The 20,283-nt window shown below is 46.0% G+C and overlaps 1 protein-coding gene across 2 annotated transcripts in view; it reads left to right on the top strand.

Moving 5' to 3' along the window:
* LTBP1 (latent transforming growth factor beta binding protein 1) overlaps positions 1-20,283 on the top strand; it is a 1,022,847-nt gene that overhangs the window by 717,419 nt on the left and 285,145 nt on the right. For both annotated transcript variants that reach the window (XM_069234696.1, XM_069234697.1), the window contains exon 11: positions 5,867-6,034. In XM_069234696.1, coding sequence (XP_069090797.1) covers positions 5,867-6,034 — 168 coding nt within the window. The remainder of the gene's footprint in view (positions 1-5,866; positions 6,035-20,283) is intronic.

The raw sequence follows: 20,283 nt of genomic DNA on the forward strand, positions 1-20,283 counted from the left end.
TGCGGGGTCCCCCAGGGGCACCCCAAGACCCCTTACAGCCAGCCTTTCTATGGCGGTGTTTACCGCGACGGACAGGCTGGCGGTCGCGGACTCATAATCCCCAGGGCAGCGGTCCTTGCACCGCTGCCCTGGGGATTATGACCGCCAGGCGGAAGCCTGGCGGTATGTTGGAGGGGCCGGCGGTATGGCCGTGGCTATTGCGCCACGGTCATAATAGCTGGCGGAACACCGCCAGCCTGTTGGCGGTGTTACCGCCAGCTTACCGCCGGCCGCCAGGGTCGTAATGACCCCCTTAGTCTCACCCAATCAGCTATGGTGTCCTCAAGTAGCAGACTTTGTACTACCCACTATAAATTCCTCCTAAGAGCGTAGTATACCCCGATAGCCCTTCGCATGTTTGACCTCAGAGCTGTCAATTGCACTAGATGTGCCTCCACAGAGTGTAGCTGTGCCGTAATGTACGGAGGTACTGTTCAGAAGTCCTGTTGGCTTTTTTCATCATGGTGAACTGTGAAATACCTACAGGCCCTGGACCAGATTTACAAAAGTGTCCCCCAATGCTGAGCAGCAGCCAAAAATGCTGCACTTCATTGTGTGATAGGGAGGGCAGCAGAGCATCATATCTACAGAGATATGGCCCTCTCGTGCCCTCTCTCTAATTCCCTGTGCAGAATGTTTCTGCCGAGCACCACACACACAGCTTTGTGCCATAGTGGAAAGGTGTGTGTGTGTGTGTGTGTGTGAGTCTAGCATGGGTTTTAAAATGGAAGGCTTTCTTCCAGTACAGAATACTGTGCCTAGACAACTTTTAAAACTTTTCCTACTTTGTACTTCTGCTGTGCAGTGCAGAACACATGCACAATTGGAAAAGAAAGAAGAAATGAACACATTTATCATTTTAACGCCTGCTTTCAGTGGTGTTACTTTTTTATGTGAAACCTTGTATACTATGGTTAGTAGATAGGGTTTTGCATCAGAAAGCATGGGTGTTGCATAGGAATGCCCATATGCCACCCATGTAAAGCCCCCTTGATGTTAAGTAACGTAAAGCAGTGCTTAGTGCTGCTTTGCTTTACCTGTAGAAACTTTTCCAGACAAGTGTTGCACTGGAGAGTAAATAATAAAAACAAATGTGCTGGTGACTCAAACTCATCGCAAAATGTTTGTAAATCTGTCCCTCTGTGTTCACACTGATGTGATGTTTGGGGGGGGGGGTCATTTTCCACACAATATATTTATGGAGCTCAGTCTCATCATCCTGGCAAAGAGACAGGTAGACTGCTGTGGAGGTAAATGTAGATACCCTAATTTCAAACAGTGCCTGAATTATTTGTTCTACTGTGAAGAACAGATACATCTCGGCCCAAACATATATTTGGGGGCCACCTTAGGTCCTACCCACTGTAACAAGATGCGGGTCTACACCGTGATATTCCGACTGGTTTGTGATGTGGTTGTGGGAGATTATTGCTGTGGATATTTAGTAAAAATATCACTTTTGGCCTTGGCATGCCAGTGTTTCTATCTGTTATGGATCTAGATGCTCTAATTAGATAATCTGCCTGTAACTGTTGATTGAATACTCCAGCTATATAATCCATTTTCAGACTCAGGGGGTCATTACAACCCTGGCGGTCGGCGGAGAAGCGGCGGTAAGACCGCAAACAGCCCGGCGGTCCAAAAAATGGAATTTGGAGCGCGGCGACCGCCACTTCACCATTCCGACCGCCATGGCGGTAATGACCGCTGGGCTGGAGGTTGCAGTCTCCGGCCCGGCGGTCGTCACTAGACCGCCAACGGTATCCGGACCCTGCATACCGCCATGGTTTCTGGCGGTTGGGAACAGCCATGAGAACCATGGCGGTAGGCACTATCGGTGCCAGGGAATTCATTCCCTGGCACTGATAGGGGTCTCCCCCACTACCCCCCACGAGTCCTCCCCCACCCCCCTGCCACCCCCCAAAGGGGGTGTACACCCCCTCCCCACCCCAACATGTACATACACGCACACACCCAACATGCACATACACGCACCCCTACACACACACATACACCACGAGAACACATACCCGCACACATACATTCAGACATGCACACCGACCGACCCGCACACATATCCCATACACACAGCACCCCCCCGCACGCATACACGCATTCACACACCCCTTCTACACATTCACACGCACACCCCATGCACGCACACAACACACACCACCCCCCCACCCCCTCACCTAACAGACGATCAACTTACCTTGTGCGTTGGTCCTCCGGGAGGGGACGGGATCCATGGGGACATCACCGCCACCAGAACACCGCCACACCGAATCATGGGATGTGATTCTGTCGGCGGTGTTGTGTTGGCGTGGCGGTGGAGGTTGAGCAGCCTCCACTTTACCGCCGACTGCCAGTATGGCTGCTGGGAGCTTTCCGTACGGAAAACGTCGGAAGGCTGCCAGCGGTCATAATACGCGGTGTGGAAGACCGCCACGGCTGGCGGTCTTCACCGCGGCGGTAACTTGGCGGTCTTGCGAAAAGACTGCCAATGTTGTAATGGCCCCCACTGTATTAATTAACGTGATGTATTAGACTTTTGTTAATGAGATTTTAATGAGCTTACTATAGTGATTTTATAATCACCATAGTGATATTATTGTATCATTTTCAAGCATTCACACTTGAAGTGATGTATTGTCGCACATTATACATGATTGTTTGATTGTAATATTACTTACCAAAATGGAGATAAAACAGAAAAGACATCAAGGGAGTGGTAGGGCTTTACCTTGCCCTGGTCCTGCTCATAAAGTAATTGTTCATACTTTTTCCTATCGTGAAATATGTTGCTGCACTTACTTTTAAGTCATCAGTGGTATGGCTTAAGGGAAACTATTTTATTGCTTCTATTGCACTCTCAATTGGCATATACTTGATGTTTGAAGAGACAGGGATTTCCACAAACTCAGACCACTCAGTGAATGAACACTCAGAAATATCATCATCTGATATTTTGAAATGTTATAGCTGTGTTTTATATATATAGTCATGTGTCTCTCACAATGACTCATAAGCTTTTGGGAAAAATGTATTTTGTTGCATGTCACATTATAGAATATGTTGATTGGATAATGTATATACATAATTACGTTTCCTATTTGCAGGATGTAAAATCTTACGGAAGTAACTCAGTGGTCAGAATTCATTTGTGACTTATGTTTTTTTTAGCATCCTTCCATGAACTGGTATATAGATGACTAGCAAAACAGACAAGTGAAACTGCTAGGTAAAGCGATGTGTCCTATATTATGCCCAAGTCAGTTGCTTAAGACTGTTTCCCTTTCACTTTTATATCCGTTTAACTCATCTTCGTAATTCAAATGATTTTTGTACATAAATGCTGGAGGGGAGCTGGAGTAAAAGAGAACAGGACTTGAATAATGATTATTTTTAGGTTGCAGCTAACCAGACAACACAGCTGTGTGGTATGCAAAAGTCATGTTAGGTAGTTTCAGAAAGTTGAACTGGGAATGCATTCTGCCCGTTGCTTGCCATTGGATATGTGGTTTGTAAATCACGGCTCTCCATTTGCTGCCTTTATTTGCTTTAGGCTCCTCAGCTCGAGGTTTTACCTTCGCATGCCAAAGCCATGTTTATAGTATTCTTCCACAAACTAGTTTTCTGTAATAAAAAGGTCTGTAAATCTTGTTCTTATCTTGTCACATTTGCTGGGCATTCAAAGACCGAGATCACATGTCAAGCTGTGTGTTTGAGGGAGCCTGATGTTCATTTTGCTTTTGACTGACTTCAAGGTGAGAGCCAGCAGGAAAGGGGAATCCAGAGTACTTTCTCCATGGAGCCTGCTTGTGCCTTTTTTTTAAATATATTTTAGACACAGCCATCTCAAAAGGTATCTTGTTCTTCAGCTGCACAAAACATTTGCCCTTCATTCATTGGGCATGACATTCACTATTGGCATTGTCAGGGTGGGTGGAAGCATGAACATATCTAAAAGCATTTTTGAAAACTACTACTTACAAAAAAAATCTTGCGCTGATGTAGTCTAATGTAGTCTAATGTACCTGCTACTAAGACGAAACAGTTCCGCATGTGAATGGAATCCATTTTTGGATTTTTTGCAGAAACGTATTCATTTTTGACAGTTTTTTTGCAAAATGTTTTTACAAATGAAGGTGGCCCGAATGTTAAGTGTGCAGGATACCCTTGTTACTTGCATTCTTTAATGTCGATTAACTTGTAAATAAATGCTTGCGCGTTTTGAACAGGGGGCTGCAGGCAAAGATCAGGAGTGCGCTTGCGGCTCCTAGACTACATCTACTGTAACGTTATGGTATAGATGGCTTCAGTGCAGCATAACTGCAATCAAAAAAACACTATAATGCAGTCAACACTGGCATTGACAAAAAAGCTTTTTATTTTTACTTTCAGCCATTTGCAACATGGCTGAGAAACATTGTCAAAGCCAATTAGATCTCGCATAGGCAATACCTATTGGCTTTGCTAATGCTTGTTATTCTCAAACTGTGGTTTTGATTAAGTCGAGCTAAAGCTTATTGGAGGGGATACATTTAACTCTAAGAAGTGAAAACAGTGCACAGCGCTATGACGATACTGTAACAGGAAACAAAGCATAAACTAAGTGGTTATTAATGTGCAAAAACACAGGAATACACGTGGGAGGTGGGCTCGCAAGGATGTATGCTGTTACTTCAGTTATGTGTTCTGAGAAAAAGTTTGTTTAACACTTTTTAGAGCATCACCGAAATTTTAGTGTGTTCTGTTAAAGTAAGTGAAGGGCACTGTTGATATGAAAATCAACACTGATTTTTATTTTTATTTTAAACAAGTAGACTAAAAATAAATGTAAAAATTATCAACTCATGTTAAACTAAACACATTTCCAATGGTGACTCTAGACAAATATAAACATAGGGGGTTACCCTTTAATCCAAACCCTTAATCCAGTACTCTAAATCCTTAACCCTGTAACCATTTACCCATAACCTTTTAAAGCTAATAGTAACCTTATAACTTATCCCTATACCCTTTATCGTATATCTTTAACTGCGTACTCTTTAACCCTATAGAACATACCCTCGGGTATAAACCCCAAAGCCTTAAACCTATACCCAAACCCTTCACTCTGCACCCTTAACCTCATACCTATATTCTCTTAACTTTAGCACTGTCCTGCTAGCCCTTAACTCTTTACGCATAGCACATGTACCTTGTACCCCACACCCATAACCCCTAACCCCATACACTTAACTCTTATAGCCCTAACCCCAAAACTCATATCCTAAGTAAATAACTGTTTACCATCAACTCCGTGCTCTAGCCCCATAGTCGTAACTCCTATACCTCTGTTTTTTAATCATACACCCAAAGCACTTAGCTCTGTAACCCAAACCCTTAACACTTAACTCTTAACCCTGTACCCTTAACCCAAATCCCTTATGCCATTTTCCCAGTGCTCAATATTCTATTCTCTAAACCCTTAAAACTATGCCGAGTCCTTTGACTACATACCTTTAACCCTATACTATATTCCCAACCCCATACCATTATATTCTGTACCATGTACCTTTTTCCCTATATCTTTAACCCATAACCCTTAATACCTTTCTTCCTTTAACACTTTCCTTACTTCAACATATTTTTGGAACAAACTCTTTTGGAAATGTTCCTTTTTCGAAGTATTTATCTTGAAAACTAATAATTGGAAACTTTTATTTTTAGAAGTTGTATTTTAGAAGTTTTGAGGCAAATGCCTGACTGAATACACCTGTGCCCTCCGATTCAGTTTTATGTGTATGTTCTCTCATTTTCTTTTCTCCCTTCTATTTCTCAGCTGACAATCACATGATCTCTGAAGAAAAAGCCCCCTGTTTCCGGTTTGTCAGCGCAGGAAAGCAATGCATGCACCCCCTGTCTGTGCAGCTCAGCAGGCAGTTGTGCTGTTGTAGTGTTGGCAAGGCCTGGGGCCCGCACTGTGAGAAATGCCCCCTCCCTGGAACAGGTAAGGTAGAACTTTTTAACACCCACAAATGTCTATGCTGACTTACACCTCAAGTTATCGCAGTGTTAGACTCGGAGATAAAAGCTGCAAGGGAAATATTTTAATATCAGCTCATATTGTCATGGCCAATTTAGCCTGGCCCTCTCCATAAAAACATGGGATAGAGGAGGAAGTTGAACATTTTAAAGGAGTTAGAACGTAATAATTTTAAAGCACAAATGTGTAAAATAACAGAGAATGTGTTTTACTGACAGTTACAAATATGATCCTCGGAACTATTTCAATACTAATGGGTGTAGTAGAGTGTCTAAGAGCATTATTTATTAACAGGAATAAATCATGAATATGTCCGCATGATTTGCATGTATGTTGTCTCACTAGTCCAGCCTTGAAAGTTTTTACTTTAGCCCTCTTGTTCCAGTTCAACGCAGAAAGGGGGCACATTTCTATTGATGTCTGCTGAATGAGAATCTTAATTTTTCTCCTGGATTATTTTTTGTTTTATGTCTGTGTCTGTAATTGCTCTGTGTGAAAGAAACAGCTTACTAGAACTGGTCAAATGATATAAACACAATTTTCTGTTTTTGACTCTGTTTTTGTTTCTGTTATGATTCCTGCCAGCGGAAGGTGTGACAACTAAGTGCATTGTTGAACACTGAACCTGTGGTGTTTTGATTCTGCAGTACCTCATACTCACCAAATTCCTCTGGAGGTCTAAAAAGCCCAAAATTCCCCTAACGAAACTGAGAGTTCCTAAACAACTTGGCGGTCAAAACTTACCCAACTACCGGAGATACCAACATGCCTTCCTAGCGAAACAGGGGAGCCACTGGCTCCTAACCACCACCAACCCCGCACTGCCGTGGCTCGCTATCAAAATCGCCCTCGCTAAATCCTTATCCCTCACTTCATTTCTAACCTTCAAAAAAATGAAAACACACCACTCTATAAACATTCTATCCAGAACAGCACAGGCACTCCAAAATATTTACAACAAACTACCCAACAAAATCAAACACTCATGTCCAGCCTCGCTATAGCACAATGAAAACTTAAAACTAGAAGGGAAAATGATATATTTAGAGAAATGGGTAGAAAAAGATATTCTCCTGTTAAGAGATCTCGTCACCCCCTCAGAACTCATACCATTCTCTCAAATTAAAGACAAATTAGACTTTTACCATTTCCTTAAAATAAAATCACTTTTAGCCAAATATAAACCTCCGACCCCCCTGACCTACCCAACACATTCGAAAAATTTACCAAAGGTGGTCACCTAGCTTCCAAACTGGACTCCCTCCTATCCCCCACAAAACCTCACTAAATAAACCAACACAAGACAAGTGGGAAACTCTACTACCTCCAAAGGTCTCATTGGACTGGCCATCTACCTAGAGTAACCTAATTTCCAACATAATTATTAAAATCACTAGCACAAAGCAGATACTGGATTGCCCATATGTCCCAATGGACTCCGGCCAAACTTCATAAATTAGGCCTCCGATCCTCTGACACATGCTGGAGCTGTGAGAAGGAAACAGGAGACGTAAAGCACATGCTAATGGAGTGCACATCCACCAAAAAGTTCTGGCAGGACATCAGTAATACAATATATCAAATTCTTCACACAAAATGGACTCCTACTTTAGCCTCTGTTACACTGGGCATCCTTCCCACTGACATTAAATAGTTACTAAACAAAGAGGACCGTCTACTATGAGACATTCTAGTCACAACTGGCCTTAACCCCTTCGCTGCCAGGCCTTTTCCCCCTCCTGTGCCAGGCCTTTTTTTGCCTATTTGGGGCAGTTCGCGCTTAGGCCCTCATAACTTTTTGTCCACATAAGCTAACCAAGCCAAATTTGCGTCCTTTTTTTCCAACATCCTAGGGATTCTAAAGGTACCCAGACTTTGTGGGTTCCCCTGAAGGAGGCCAAGAAATTGGCCAAAATACAGTGAAAATTTCGTTTTTTTCAAAAAAATTGGAAAAAGGGGCTGCAGAAGAAGGCTTGTGGTTTTTCCCCTGAAAATGGCATCAACAAAGGGTTTGCGGTGCTAAACTCAGCAGCTTCCCAGCTTTCAGGAACAGGCAGACTTGAATCCGAAAACCCAATTTTTCAACACAATTTTGGCATTTTACTGGGGCATACCCCATTTGTGCAATTTTTTGTGCTTTCAGCCTCCTTCCAGTCAGTGACCGGAATGGTCATGAAACCAATGCTGGATCCCAGAAACCTAAACATTTCTGAAAAGTAGACAAAATTCTAAATTCAGCAAGGGGTCATTTGTGTAGATCCTACAAGGGTTTCCTACAGAAAATAACAGCTGAAAAAGAAAAATATTGAAATTGAGGTGAAAAAAACATCAATTTTTCTCTACTTTTTACTCTGTAACTTTTCCCTGCAATGTCAGATTATCGAAAGCAATATACTGTTACGTCTGCTGGACTCCTCTGGTTGCGGGGATATATAGGGTTTGTAGGTTCATCAAGAACCCGAGGAACCCAGAGCCAATAAATGAGCTGCACCCTGCAGTGCGTTTTCATTCTATACCGGGTATACAGTAATTCATTTGCTGAAATATAAGGAGTAAAAAATAGCTATCAAGAAAACCTTTGCATTTCCAAAAAGGGCACAAGATAAGGTGTTGAGGAGCAGTGGTTATTTGCACATCTCTGAATTCCGGGGTGACCATAGTAGCACGTGAATTACATGGAATTTCTCAAATAGATGTCTTTTTTACACACACCCCTATATTTGGAAGGAATAAATGTAGAGAAAGACAAGGGGCAATAACACTTGTTTTGCTATTCTATGTTCCCCCAAGTCTCCCGATAAAAATGATACCTCACTTGTTTGGGTAGGCCTAGCGCCCGCGACAGGATATGCCCCAAAACACAACGTGGACACATCACAGAAAACCGAGCTGTTTTTAGCAAAGTGACTACCTGTAGATTTTGGCCTCTAGCTCAGCCGCCACCTAGGGAAACCTACCAAACCTGTGCATTCCTGAAAAGTAGAGACCTAGGGGAATCCAAGGAGGGGTGACTTGTGTGGCTCGGACCAGGTTCTGTTACCCAGAATCCTTTGCAAACCTCAAAATTTGGCTAAAAAAACACATGTTCCTCACATTTCTGTGGCAGAAAGTTCTGGAATCTGAGAGGAGCGACAAATTTCCTTCCACCCAGCATTCCCCCACGTCTCCCGATAAAAATGATACCTCACTTGTGTGGGTAGGCCTAGCGCCCGCGACAGGATATGCCCCAAAACACAACCTGGACACATCACAGAAAACAGAGCTGTTTTTAGCAAAGTGACTACCTGTAGATTTTGGCCTCTAGCTCAGCCGCCACCTAGGGAAACCTACCAAACCTGTGCATTTCTGAAAACTAGAGACCTAGGGGAATCCAAGGAGGGGTGACTTGTGTGGCTCGGACCAGGTTCGGTTACCCAGAATCCTTTGCAAACCTCAAAATTTGGCTAAAAAAACACATGTTCCTCACATTTCTGTGGCAGAAAGTTCTGGAATCTGAGAGGAGCCACAAATTTCCTTCCACCCAGCGTTCCCCCACGTCTCCCGATAAAAATGATACCTCACTTGTGTGGGTAGGCCTAGCGCCCGCGACAGGATATGCCCCAAAACACAACGTGGACATATCACAGAAAACAGAGCTGTTTTTAGCAAAGTGACTACCTGTAGATTTTGGCCTCTAGCTCAGCCGCCACCTAGGGAAACCTACCAAACCTATGCATTTCTGAAAACTAGAGACCTAGGGGAATCCAAGGAGGGGTGACTTGTGTGGCTCGGACCAGGTTCTGTTACCCAGAATCCTTTGCAAACCTCAAAATTTGGCTAAAAAAACACATGTTCCTCACATTTCTGTGGCAGGAAGTTCTGGAATCTGAGAGGAGCCACAAATTTCCTTCCACCCAGCGTTCCCCCACGTCTCCCGATAAAAATGATACCTCACTTGTGTGGGTAGGCCTAGCGCCTGCGACAGGATATGCCCCAAAACACAACGTGGACATATCACAGAAAACAGAGCTGTTTTTAGCAAAGTGACTACCTGTAGATTTTGGCCTCTAGCTCAGCCGCCACCTAGGGAAACCTACCAAACCTGTGCATTTCTGAAAACTAGAGACCTAGGGGAATCCAAGGAGGGGTGACTTGCGGGGCTCGGACCAGGTTCTGTTACCCAGAATCCTTTGCAAACCTCAAAATTTGGCTAAAAAAACACATGTCCCTCACATTTCTGTGGCAGAAAGTTCTGGAATCTGAGAGGAGCTACAAATTTCCTTCCACCCATCGTTCCCCCAAGTCTCCCGATAAAAATGATACCTCACTTGCGTGGGTAGGCCTAGCGCCGGCGACAGGAAATACCCCAAAGCGCAACGTGGACACATCCTAAATTTTGGAAAAAAACAGAGGTGTTTTTTGCGAAGTGCCTACCTGTAGATTTTGGCCTCTAGCTCAGCCGGCACCTAGGGAAACCTACCAAACCTGTGCATTTCTGAAAACTAGAGACCTAGGGGAATCCAAGGAGGGGTGACTTGCGGGGCTCGGACCAGGTTCTGTTACCCAGAATCCTTTGCAAACCTCAAAATTTGGCTAAAAAAACACATGTCCCTCACATATCTGTGGCAGAAAGTTCTGGAATCTGAGAGGAGCTACAAATTTCCTTCCACCCAGCGTTCCCCCAAGTCTCCCGATAAAAATGATACCTCACTTGCGTGGGTAGGCCTAGCGCCGGCGACAGGAAACACCCCAAAGCGCAACGTGGACACATCCTAAATTTTGGAAAAAAACAGAGGTGTTTTTTGCGAAGTGCCTACCTGTAGATTTTGGCCTCTAGCTCAGCCGGCACCTAGGGAAACCTACCAAACCTGTGCATTTCTGAAAACTAGAGACCTAGGGGAATCCAAGGAGGGGTGACTTGCGGGGCTCGGACCAGGTTCTGTTACCCAGAATCCTTTGCAAACCTCAAAATTTGGCTAAAAAAACACATGTCCCTCACATTTCTGTGGCAGAAAGTTCTGGAATCTGAGAGGAGCTACAAATTTCCTTCCACCCAGCGTTCCCCCAAGTCTCCCGATGAAAATGATACCTCACTTGCGTGGGTAGGCCTAGCGCCGGCGACAGGAAACACCCCAAAGCGCAACGTGGACACATCCTAAATTTTGGAAAAAAACAGAGGTGTTTTTTGCGAAGTGCCTACCTGTAGATTTTGGCCTCTAGCTCAGCCGGCACCTAGGGAAACCTACCAAACCTGTGCATTTCTGAAAACTAGAGACCTAGGGGAATCCAAGGAGGGGTGACTTGCGGGGCTCGGACCAGGTTCTGTAACCCAGAATCCTTTGCAAACCTCAAAATTTGGCTAAAAAAAACACATGTCCCTCACATTTCTGTGGCAGAAAGTTCTGGAATCTGAGAGGAGCTACAAATTTCCTTCCACCCAGCGTTCCCCCAAGTCTCCCGATAAAAATGATACCTCACTTGCGTGGGTAGGCCTAGCGCCGGCGACAGGAAACACCCCAAAGCGCAACGTGGACACATCCTAAATTTTGGAAAAAAACAGAGGTGTTTTTTGCGAAGTGCCTACCTGTAGATTTTGGCCTCTAGCTCAGCCGGCACCTAGGGAAACCTACCAAACCTGTGCATTTCTGAAAACTAGAGACCTAGGGGAATCCAAGGAGGGGTGACTGGCGGGGCTCGGACCAGGTTCTGTTACCCCAGAATCCTTTGCAAACCTCAAAATTTGGCTAAAAAAACACATGTCCCTCACATATCTGTGGCAGAAAGTTCTGGAATCTGAGAGGAGCTACAAATTTCCTTCCACCCAGCGTTCCCCCAAGTCTCCCGATAAAAATGATACCTCACTTGCGTGGGTAGGCCTAGCGCCGGCGACAGGAAACACCCCAAAGCGCAACGTGGACACATCCTAAATTTTGGAAAAAAACAGAGGTGTTTTTTGCGAAGTGCCTACCTGTAGATTTTGGCCTCTAGCTCAGCCGGCACCTAGGGAAAACCTACCAAACCTGTGCATTTCTGAAAACTAGAGACCTAGGGGAATCCAAGGAGGGGTGACTTGCGGGGCTCGGACCAGGTTCTGTTACCCAGAATCCTTTGCAAACCTCAAAATTTGGCTAAAAAAACACATGTCCCTCACATTTCTGTGGCAGAAAGTTCTGGAATCTGAGAGGAGCTACAAATTTCCTTCCACCCAGCGTTCCCCCAAGTCTCCCGATAAAAATGATACCTCACTTGCGTGGGTAGGCCTAGCGCCGGCGACAGGAAACACCCCAAAGCGCAACGTGGACACATCCTAAATTTTGGAAAAAAACAGAGGTGTTTTTTGCGAAGTGCCTACCTGTAGATTTTGGCCTCTAGCTCAGCCGGCACCTAGGGAAACCTACCAAACCTGTGCATTTCTGAAAACTAGAGACCTAGGGGAATCCAAGGAGGGGTGACTTGCGGGGCTCGGACCAGGTTCTGTTACCCAGAATCCTTTGCAAACCTCAAAATTTGGCTAAAAATACACATGTTACTCACATTTCTGTGGCAGAAAGTTCTGGAATCTGAGAGGAGCCACAAATTTCCTTCTACCCAGCGTTCCCCCAAGTCTCCCGATAAAAATGATACCTCACTTGTGTGGGTAGGACTAGCGCCCACGAAAGGAAAGGGCCCAAAACACAACGTGGACACATCACATTGTTTTATAAAAAGCAGTGCCTACCTGTGGATTTTGGCCTGTAGCTCAGCCGACACCTGAGGAAACCTAGCAAACCAGTGCATTTTTGAAAACTAGAAACCCAGGGGAATCCAAGATGGGGTGACTTGCGGGGCTCTGACCAGGTTATGTTACCCAGAATCCTTTGCAAACATCAAAATTTGGCCCAAAAAACACTTTTTCCTCTCATTTCGGTGACAGAAAGTTCTGGAATCTGAGAGGAGCCACAAATTTCCTTCCACCCAGCGTTCCCCTAAGTCTCTCGATAAAAATGGTACATCACTTCTGTGGGTAGGCCTAGCGCCCACAAAAGGAAATGGCCCAAAACACAACGTGGACACAACATATTTTTTCACAGAAAACAGAGGTGTTTTTTGCAAGGTGCCTACCTGTGGTGTTTGGCCTGTAGCTCAGCCGGCCCCAGGGGGGGGGCAGAAATGCCCTAAAATAAATTTGCCCCCCCAACCCCCACCCTCCCCAGCCGGGAGCGACCCTTGCCTACGGGGTCGCTCCCCCTGCGTGACATTGGCACCAAAAAACAAATCCCCGGTGCCTAGTGGTTTCTGCCCCCTTGGGGGCAGATTGACCTAAAATTGGCCAATCTGCCCCCAGGGGGGCAGAAATGGTCTAAATACAATTTGCCCCCCCAGGGGAGCGACCCTTGCCTGATGGGTCGCTCCCCATCTCTAAAAAAAGAAACAACAAAAAATAAAAACACAAAAAAAAAATTGCCCTGGCGCCTAGAGTGTTCTGCCCCCCCCCCCCGGGGGCAGTTCGGCCTAAAAATAGGCCGATCTGTCCCCCGGGGGGGCAGAAATGGCCTAAAATAAATTTGCCCCCTCAAACCCCACCCCCCCCCGGGAGCGACCCTTGCCTACGGGGTCGCTCCCCCTGCGTGACATTGGCGCCAAAAAACAAATCCCCGGTGCCTAGTGGTTTCTGCCCCCTTGGGGGCAGATTGACCTAAAATTGTCCAATCTGCCCCCAGGGGGGCAGAAATGGTCTAAATACAATTTGCCCCCCCAGGGGAGCGACCCTTGCCTGATGGGTCGCTCCCCATCTCTAAAAAAAGAAACAACAAAAAATAAAAACACAAAAAAAAAATTGCCCTGGCGCCTAGAGTGTTCTGCCCCCCCCCCGGGGGCAGTTCGGCCTAATAATAGGCCGATCTGTCCCCCGGGGGGGCAGAAATGGCCTAAAATAAATTTGCCCCCCCAACCCCCCACCCCCCCCCGGGAGCGACCCTTGCCTACGGGGTCGCTCCCCCTGCGTGACATTGGCGCCAAAAAACAAATCCCCGGTGCCTAGTGGTTTCTGCCCCCTTGGGGGCAGATTGACCTAAAATTGGCCAATCTGCCCCCAGGGGGGCAGAAATGGTCTAAATACAATTTGCCCCCCCAGGGGAGCGACCCTTGCCTGATGGGTCGCTCCCCATCTCTAAAAAAAGAAACAACAAAAAAATAAAAACACAAAAAAAAAATTGCGCCCTGGCGCCTAGAGTGTTCTGCCCCCCCCCCGGGGGCAGTTCGGCCTAATAATAGGCCGATCTGTCCCCCGGGGGGGGGCAGAAATGGCCTAAAATAAATTTGCCCCCCCAACCCCCACCCCCCCCGCCCCGGGAGCGACCCTTGCCTACGGGGTCGCTCCCCCTGCGTGACATTGGCACCAAAAAAACAAATCCCCGGTGCCTAGTGGTTTCTGCCCCCTTGGGGGCAGATTGACCTAAAATTGGCCAATCTGCCCCCAGGGGGGCAGAAATGGTCTAAATACAATTTGCCCCCCCAGGGGAGCGACCCTTGCCTGATGGGTCGCTCCCCATCTCTAAAAAAAGAAACAACAAAAAATAAAAACACAAAAAAAAAATTGCCCTGGCGCCTAGAGTGTTCTGCCCCCCCCCCGGGGGCAGTTCGGCCTAATAATAGGCCGATCTGTCCCCCGGGGGGGGCAGAAATGGCCTAAAATAAATTTGCCCCCTCAAACCCCACCCCCCCCCCCGGGAGCGACCCTTGCCTACGGGGTCGCTCCCCCTGCGTGACATTGGCGCCAAAAAACAAATCCCCGGTGCCTAGTGGTTTCTGCCCCCTTGGGGGCAGATTGACCTAAAATTGGCCAATCTGCCCCCAGGGGGGCAGAAATGGTCTAAATACAATTTGCCCCCCCAGGGGGAGCGACCCTTGCCTGATGGGTCGCTCCCCATCTCTAAAAAAAGAAACAACAAAAAATAAAAACACAAAAAAAAAATTGCCCTGGCGCCTAGAGTGTTCTGCCCCCCCCCGGGGGCAGTTCGGCCTAATAATAGGCCGATCTGTCCCCCGGGGGGGCAGAAATGGCCTAAAATAAATTTGCCCCCCCAACCCCCACCCCCCCCGGGAGCGACCCTTGCCTACGGGGTCGCTCCCCCTGCGTGACATTGGTGCCAAAAAACAAATCCCCGGTGCCTAGTGGTTTCTGCCCCCTTGGGGGCAGATTGACCTAAAATTGGCCAATCTGCCCCCAGGGGGGCAGAAATGTCTAAATACAATTTGCCCCCCCAGGGGAGCGACCCTTGCCTGATGGGTCGCTCCCCATCTCTAAAAAAAGAAACAACAAAAAATAAAAACACAAAAAAAAAATTGCCCTGGTGCCTAGAGTGTTCTGCCCCCCCCCCGGGGGCAGTTCGGCCTAATAATAGGCCGATCTGTCCCCCGGTGGTGGCAGAAATGGCCTAAAATAAATTTGCCCCCCCAACCCCCACCCCCCCCCGCCCCGGGAGCGACCCTTGCCTACGGGGTCGCTCCCCCTGCGTGACATTGGCGCCAAAAAACAAATCCCCGGTGCCTAGTGGTTTCTGCCCCCTTGGGGGCAGATTGACCTAAAATCGGCCAATCTGCCCCCAGGGGGGCAGAAATGGTCTAAATACAATTTGCCCCCCAGGGGAGCGACCCTTGCCTGATGGGTCGCTCCCCATCTCTAAAAAAAAGAAAGAACAAAAAAAAAAAACACAAAAAAAAAAATTGCCCTGGCGCCTAGAGGTTTCTTCCCCCCTGGGGGCAGATCGGCCTAATAATAGGCCGATCTGCCCCCAGGGGGGGGCAGAAATGGCCTAAAATAAATTGCCCTCCCCCCCAGGGAGCGACCCTTGCCTAAGGGGTCGCTCCCTTTGCGTGAAATTCACGCAAAGAAAAAACTCCCTGGTGTCTAGTGGTTTCTACCCCCCTTGGGGGGCAGATTGGCCTCATCAAAATAGGCCAATCTGCCCCCAAGGGGGGCAGAAATGGGCAAAATATAATTTTCCCCCAAGGGGAGCGACCCTTGCCTAAGGGGTCGCTCCCCACCAAAAAAAAAAAAAAATGAAAAAAAAAAAAAAAAAAAAAAAAAAATGGTCCCTGGTGCCTAGAGGTTTCTGCCCCCCCTGGGGGCAGATCGGCCTAATAAGGCCGATCTGCCCCCAGGGGGGGCAGAAAAGGCCTTTTCAAAAAAATGCCCCCCCTGGGAGCGACCCTTGCCCAAGGGGTCGCTCCCTTTTGTCAATTTCAATTAAAAAAAAAAAAATCCCTGGTGTCTAGTGGGGTTTCAAAAGCCGGATTGCAAGCAATCCGGCTTTTGAAACCCTCGGAGGGACTTCAAAGGGAAGGAAATACTTTTCCTTCCCTTTGAAGCCCCTCCGGGCCTCCCAAGTGATTGAAAAAGAAATGCTTTTGCATTTCTTTTTCAATCGCGCTGGAAGCAGAGCTTCCCAGCGCGATGAGGGAGGCCCCTGTGACACATCAGCGCGGCGCCGCGCGCGCGCTGACGTCACAGGGGGGTGGGGGGGTCGGGGGTGGGAAGGGGAAGGTCTTCCCCTTCCATCCCCGACTTGGGGGGGGGAAGGGGGGTGCACGGGGGGCGCGCTAGCGCGCCCCCAAGTTCCTCTGTGCCATGGACGAGATGATCTCGTCCAAGGCACAGGGGAACTGTAGCCTTGGACGAGATCATCTCGTCCAAGGCACAGAAGCGGTTAAAGTTATCCTCAATGATTGGAAAGACTCATCCAAACTATCCACCCACACATGGTGGGAATGGGTCCAATTCACCAGATCTGCCTGTAGCTCACTAAAATTGTACTTGATGACAGATGAATGAAGAATGGTAAACTCTGGTGCAAAATAGATAACTTTATTTCTCACTCGTCTATGTAACCATGATCATCTGATCACTCATTCATTCATGCATTCATTCACTCATTCTCCCATCCTCCCTTTCCTCTCCACACCCGCCCACCTCCTCCTCTCCCTACCCACCCATTCCCCATGTGCTCCCTACTTTTCACCCCATCACCACCTTCTTCTTTTCTCTCATCTGCGCTCTTTTACTCTGATTCATTCAACTACAACTGAGGTACCTTAATCATTCACCACAACATCAAAAAAAGCTCCATCACAGTACATACACTGATTAACCTAACCTCACCATTGTAAGCATATACACTTATCCCTACCATCTAATCATGCTATACCCCTAAACTACTGTTCCTACTTGATTTGCTGGTACCATGCAATATTTATATATTTTTTTCTTCATTTAGGTTGTTTAGTTTTTCTATTGTTTAAAATCCCAATAAAACATTCTTGAAATAAAAAAAAGAAGAGTGAACCTTTGTAGTTGTTTGAAGAAGTGTGTCTGCAACCGGCGCAGACTATTTGCCTAATGTGTTAACATTTGTGCCACCAAATGATTTGCTTGAGAGTGGTAAGAGGCACAGAGTGATTGATGCAGAAAAAACTAAAAGGGATTAGGAAATGTCCTGGGAGCACAACTAATCTGTGTCATTCCATCAGGTATTGTGCCTTTATGAAACATTCACATTCCCATAATCTTAAAGCTAACCCTAAATTAATATTCTGGTTTTGAGGGAGGTCCGTTGTTTATGCTCACTCTTTTGGTACATATGAAAACAATCACAAAGGCATGTATGTGAAGAAGTGCTCCAGGTGTACTAGTTCAATTACTCGTAAATGCCTTCCTGAATTGATCTAGGTTTCTTTACTTTATGGCTCTAGGTAAACCTTTTATTATGAATGAATTGTACACTGAGTCAAACATTTGCCCTATCTACATTACTAATTTGTGCTGAAGAATATTTAGATTGAAATCAAACATATTTCAAAGTGGAAATGCAGGGTAAGGTCATTGTAGAACAAAATGATGTAGTGCTCAAGTTCACATGTAATTGGCAGCCCAACACTCCTAAACTGCAGACCCTGGAAGTGAGGCAGTTTCTTATAAATGTTTCAGGAGGGAATCCTTTACAAGGTACGTCATCACCTCATTGTAAATTGAAGGAGGTATGGCTCAAGCTTGATCTATGAAGGTTGCTTTTCCATACTCTTGCCAAATAAACGGAGAAGACTTTTGCCTTGTGTTTTTCCTTTCTTTGAATTTATTTTTTTGAACCTGTGTTGATGTTAAGGCTCCTTTTCTCACAACGGTTAAAGGAGCATAAGAGCGGACAGTTTATTAGAGATGGTGGCCAAGAGTTTTTGCTAAGTAAGGAGGAAATTGCCCATGAATGGACTTAAAGACCAAGATGAAGAGATTAAATTGAACTTGTCTGTGATAAAAATGCGAGCCACCTTTCTTCCCATAGATCATGCTACACTGTTTACCAGGTGAAGACTGAGCTGCACATAAGTTGTAAAGTTGAAAATATTATTGAGGCAAGAAACACATACTTTGGAAGACTGTGAAGTGGACTATTACAGTAGTGTGAGAATTTGCATCATTATTTGAGGTGGGCGACCGACCACTCAATAATATAATCACAACATTTGTCAGAGTGAATTCTCAAAGTCACTAAGTTAATCTAACCTCAACCCCCTGATAACTGTGGCACAGAGGGCAATTTAGGGTAATTTATAAAGTATTTATGCAATACCAAAGCAGTAAAAAAATCAAGAAACCATGAAATAAAAACCCCAAACCAAGTTAGAAAAATAGAATAACATTAAATAAACAAAATTACTACACAGCAACAAATATCCAATGAGGGTAACTGAAGATGTGAATTGTTAAAGTTTCAAGTTGAAATAGCTTCAGAAAGCACAAACACACAAATAACAGCCTTTGGCAGGACCCCGGACATAGGCTCATTTCAGGCTGACCGCAATGGAGAAAGGGTAGGACACACTAGCCAGGTTCATCCCAGTATAAGATTTTACCTTCTAACTTAGGGCCTGATTTACAGTTTAGCAGACAGCCCATCCTCTGCCAATGCGACAGAGTTAAATATCCCAGACCACCCACCATTTTATCAATGTTTGCTGGCCCAGTGGACTTTTCAAGCATTGACTGGAACCAATGGCTCACTGAAAATGATGGAGGCACATGTCAAAGTTACTTTTGTTTTAATTTTTAAAAAAAATCCCAAATCAGGGGTTTCTCTTCGAAAAGTTTAAAAAAAAACAATGCACCCTTTGCCATGAGAGTTTCCTTCCTTGGTGAGGTGAGCATTTGGAACTTTTCAGTGACCCTAGCCACCACTTTTTTCCTGGGGATGAATGACATTGAAAAATGTCTACATGACTTCCCATCTAAATTAGGTGGGTGGATGTATAGCCAAACCAGCGGTAGCCCTTACTCCGTGGAGGAGTTTGGCCATGGTGAAGATGTTAAATTATAGTCCACCGAATTTAAATCGAGGAGGCAGATCATAGTCTTGTCTTTATTGCAGTGGAGTCCCCTCTCCCCCAAGATATAAATCAGACTCTTAGACCTTTAAGTTACAATGACCCACAGGAGTACACTTCTAAATCCCCGACAACCTCATGGGAGGCACTTAGAGAGTCAGAGGGTGTCGCAGAGGCTAACAGATGTGTCCCATCCAGGTCCAGGTGCCGCTAATGAGATTGGTACATCTGGGAAAAGGCCTCTTGTAGTCACGCAGTAGGTCAGCCAACTGACCATTGGAGTCCGAATCATTTTCCTTGGTACACAAGAAAGCAGGACCACTCCTTCAGGACTCATCTCAGGTCATGAACAGCAGATCTAGTCCTCTTCTGATCTTCAGCTGGTCCTGAAAGTATTCTTCAGAGGATGCCTGAAGGTGCCAAATTTATGTCTCATGGGCAAACTCTAACCAATGAGAGGAAAGTTCCCAGGGCCAACCCTATCCACGTTTTCAGTAGTTCCTGTTTGTCTTACTGCAAGCAGTCCCAAAAGGGCACATGTCAGGGCATTTGCAGGATGGCAAAAGTCTTCTGCCACACTAAACTTGGGCTCTGAGGGCTGAGGGTTTGTGTGGGAGTGCCATAGATAAATCACCAGTGGTGTTCCACATCTAACACTAAAGTCCATTAGAACATTCACTATTATTTCTTGCAGTGTGGTGCAGCAAGGGAACTTGCTGCACTGCGTTGCATGAAAGAGTGAGAACAGAAATGCCCCATATTTGCAAAGATATGAAGCATTTCTGCTCTCTCCCTGTGATGGGCCCTGTGTGCTGCCTAGCACCAATGCAGGCATCCCTGGAGCACCGTTACAAGAAGGTTTGTTTTTGTGCAGGAAG

This window comes from Pleurodeles waltl, chromosome 5 (assembly GCF_031143425.1).
Source record: "Pleurodeles waltl isolate 20211129_DDA chromosome 5, aPleWal1.hap1.20221129, whole genome shotgun sequence".
NCBI lineage: Eukaryota > Metazoa > Chordata > Amphibia > Caudata > Salamandridae > Pleurodeles > Pleurodeles waltl.